The sequence below is a fragment of the Trichinella spiralis genome (genome assembly GCF_000181795.1).
Source record: "Trichinella spiralis strain ISS 195 chromosome Unknown Scfld5974, whole genome shotgun sequence".
Taxonomy (NCBI): Eukaryota; Metazoa; Nematoda; class Enoplea; order Trichinellida; family Trichinellidae; genus Trichinella; species Trichinella spiralis.
Window position 1 is genome coordinate 1 of NW_003532913.1, and position 2190 is coordinate 2190.

Sequence of the window (2190 nt, forward strand, 5' to 3'; positions counted from 1 at the left end):
GAAACCGTTGGGTACGGGATGGGAAAACTTGGGAGCCATTGTGGTTTAATCAAGCCCCTTTAAATTGGGACAGGGGTAAAATTTGCGGGCCACTCCTTTTAATTTCGGATCCCCAAAATCTATGGTATTCGAGTTCCCCCATGGGGCCGGATTTTTCACGATCAATTTGCTCAGCCAGTAATAATTTTTTCCTGTATCAGTGTGGAAGTGGAAATGCACATTTGGTTCGCTTAACCGGTACTGATAACCCATCTAGCTTTGTAATCGAACCAACAACTGTGTTTTTTGGCACGCCTAAATATTTTCAAATTAAAGTATATACATAAAAATGGCCCTAAGTTTTGCTTAAAACTGCAAAAACTTAAACCAAAATGAACATTATTGTCAAAATGTATTAGCTATTTGAATACTTCGAACAATATTTCATTAAGAAAAACTGAAAATTTAAGCAAATATTACATTTTATTTAAAAATATAAGAAAACTGATGCAAATTCATTTCAAAACTAGTAAAAATATTTGATGCAACTTCAATGTATTTTATGTACATGTGAAGACAATTCTTTTACAAAACTTCAACACTCTATTACTTAAGAGAATTTTTGTACATTTTAGAGTGCATAAAATAAATTTGTGCAATTAGCCAACATTTTGTATGTAAATAACCATCATGAGGCTACCACAATGTCAGACAGAGAGAAAAATCAATTTCAACAGCAAAACAGTTCAAGGACAGTAATGAAACACCTGGTTACTCATCAAGCACTATTAAACTTTTTCAATAGAAAAAATTATTAAAATTGTATCAAGTAAAAAAGATTATCTATCAAAATTATTGCAGTTATTTTGCATTAGGTTGGTGAGGACGTCATTTTTAGCATATAAATTTACAAATATAGCATAACTTTTCAACGTCACCTTATTATACTGCATCATGAATGATAATAAAGTTCTGAATGAAAAAGAAAATCTACTGCAATAGGTGATAGAATTTGCAAGCAATTGTTTAAAATCTTATAAATGCAATTACTGAATAGGTAATGGAAAAAAACGTTTCATGCTGACTAACCTTCAGTAACATTGAGCTGTATGCGCTCTTCTAGAGAAGATGATGCGGATAAAGTGAGATAGAGAAAACTGCTTGCACCGAGAAGCAGTGGGAAGAAGATTGTAGCGAGGCAGTGTCCATTCATCTGTATTCATAGAAAAGAAGAGTGAACTGCCTAAATCAAACCATTCGGCTTTTTGTGTCGCTTAAATGTTTGAATGGAAAATCAACTGGCAACCAAGCAACGTCTGCTTTGATTTTTCGATTTCGAAATAAGCGCCAGTCCGTCACACCAGCCGACGCCAATCGCGCCAGCTTTTATTGAACAACTGCTGTTCTCCAGCTTTGATTGGACTCCTCTTGGGGATTATTATTTGCCTTTGTTGTGCTAAAGGTCACGTCAGCCATTTGCACGACAACCGTAAATAGCAACCAAACACCTGAAGCGACCTCTGCTGGACGGAAAGATCCCCCACAACGATTTTCCACCTTCATCATCTTCAGTAAAATAATATTTATCTATAATAATATTAAGTGTAGTCATTTTTTTAATATTCCTATTTTCATGAAGATGGGAAAAAGGAGATTGAATGAAAAAGAAAATAATTAGGACTTGTTTGAAAATTAATGAACATATGGACAGCAAACAATTGACACTAATGCTAATCTTATGCTGCAAATATATATTTTTTCATTTTTATAATCATACTCATCGTAAAAATAATTTAATAAATTAAAACATTTTTATTGAAACTTTATGTATCATTTTATAAATCACAAGAAAAATTGACACATTTTTAAAAGTTATGTTGTAATAAGAGATATTTATTGTTTAATGCGAATAAAAATATTTTACAATATTTACAACCAGAAATAGTGCACTCCGCCGTGTTTTAAGAAAAGTTATTCGTAGCTTACAGTGGCATAGAACATCAGCAGGGTTAATTACTGCTTTAGCATACTTTTTAGCTTTCAGTGCTGAGGGATTTAAACATCAATCAATGAATGGGTAAAGGTTTATTTTTGAACTGCAACAATTGTGACAAAACAATAACAGCAAAAGATAATGTGTCTGCCCTCGGTCTATTTTTGTATCAAAAAGCCTTGCTTTCATGCATGAAAAGCTATTTTTAGGTTTTACTA

The 2190-nt window shown here is 32.7% G+C and overlaps 1 protein-coding gene across 1 annotated transcript; it reads right to left on the minus strand.

Moving 5' to 3' along the window:
- Nucleotides 1-196: 196 nt before the first annotated feature.
- Tsp_14027 (conserved hypothetical protein) lies at nt 197-1192 on the minus strand. The gene is made up of 2 exons (XM_003366458.1): nt 1069-1192; nt 197-294 (listed from the first exon to the last, which is right to left on the minus strand). The coding sequence occupies exons 1-2, from the start codon at nt 1190-1192 to the stop codon at nt 197-199; spliced, it is 222 nt and encodes a 73-aa protein (XP_003366506.1).
- Between the last annotated feature and the right edge of the window lie 998 nt (nt 1193-2190).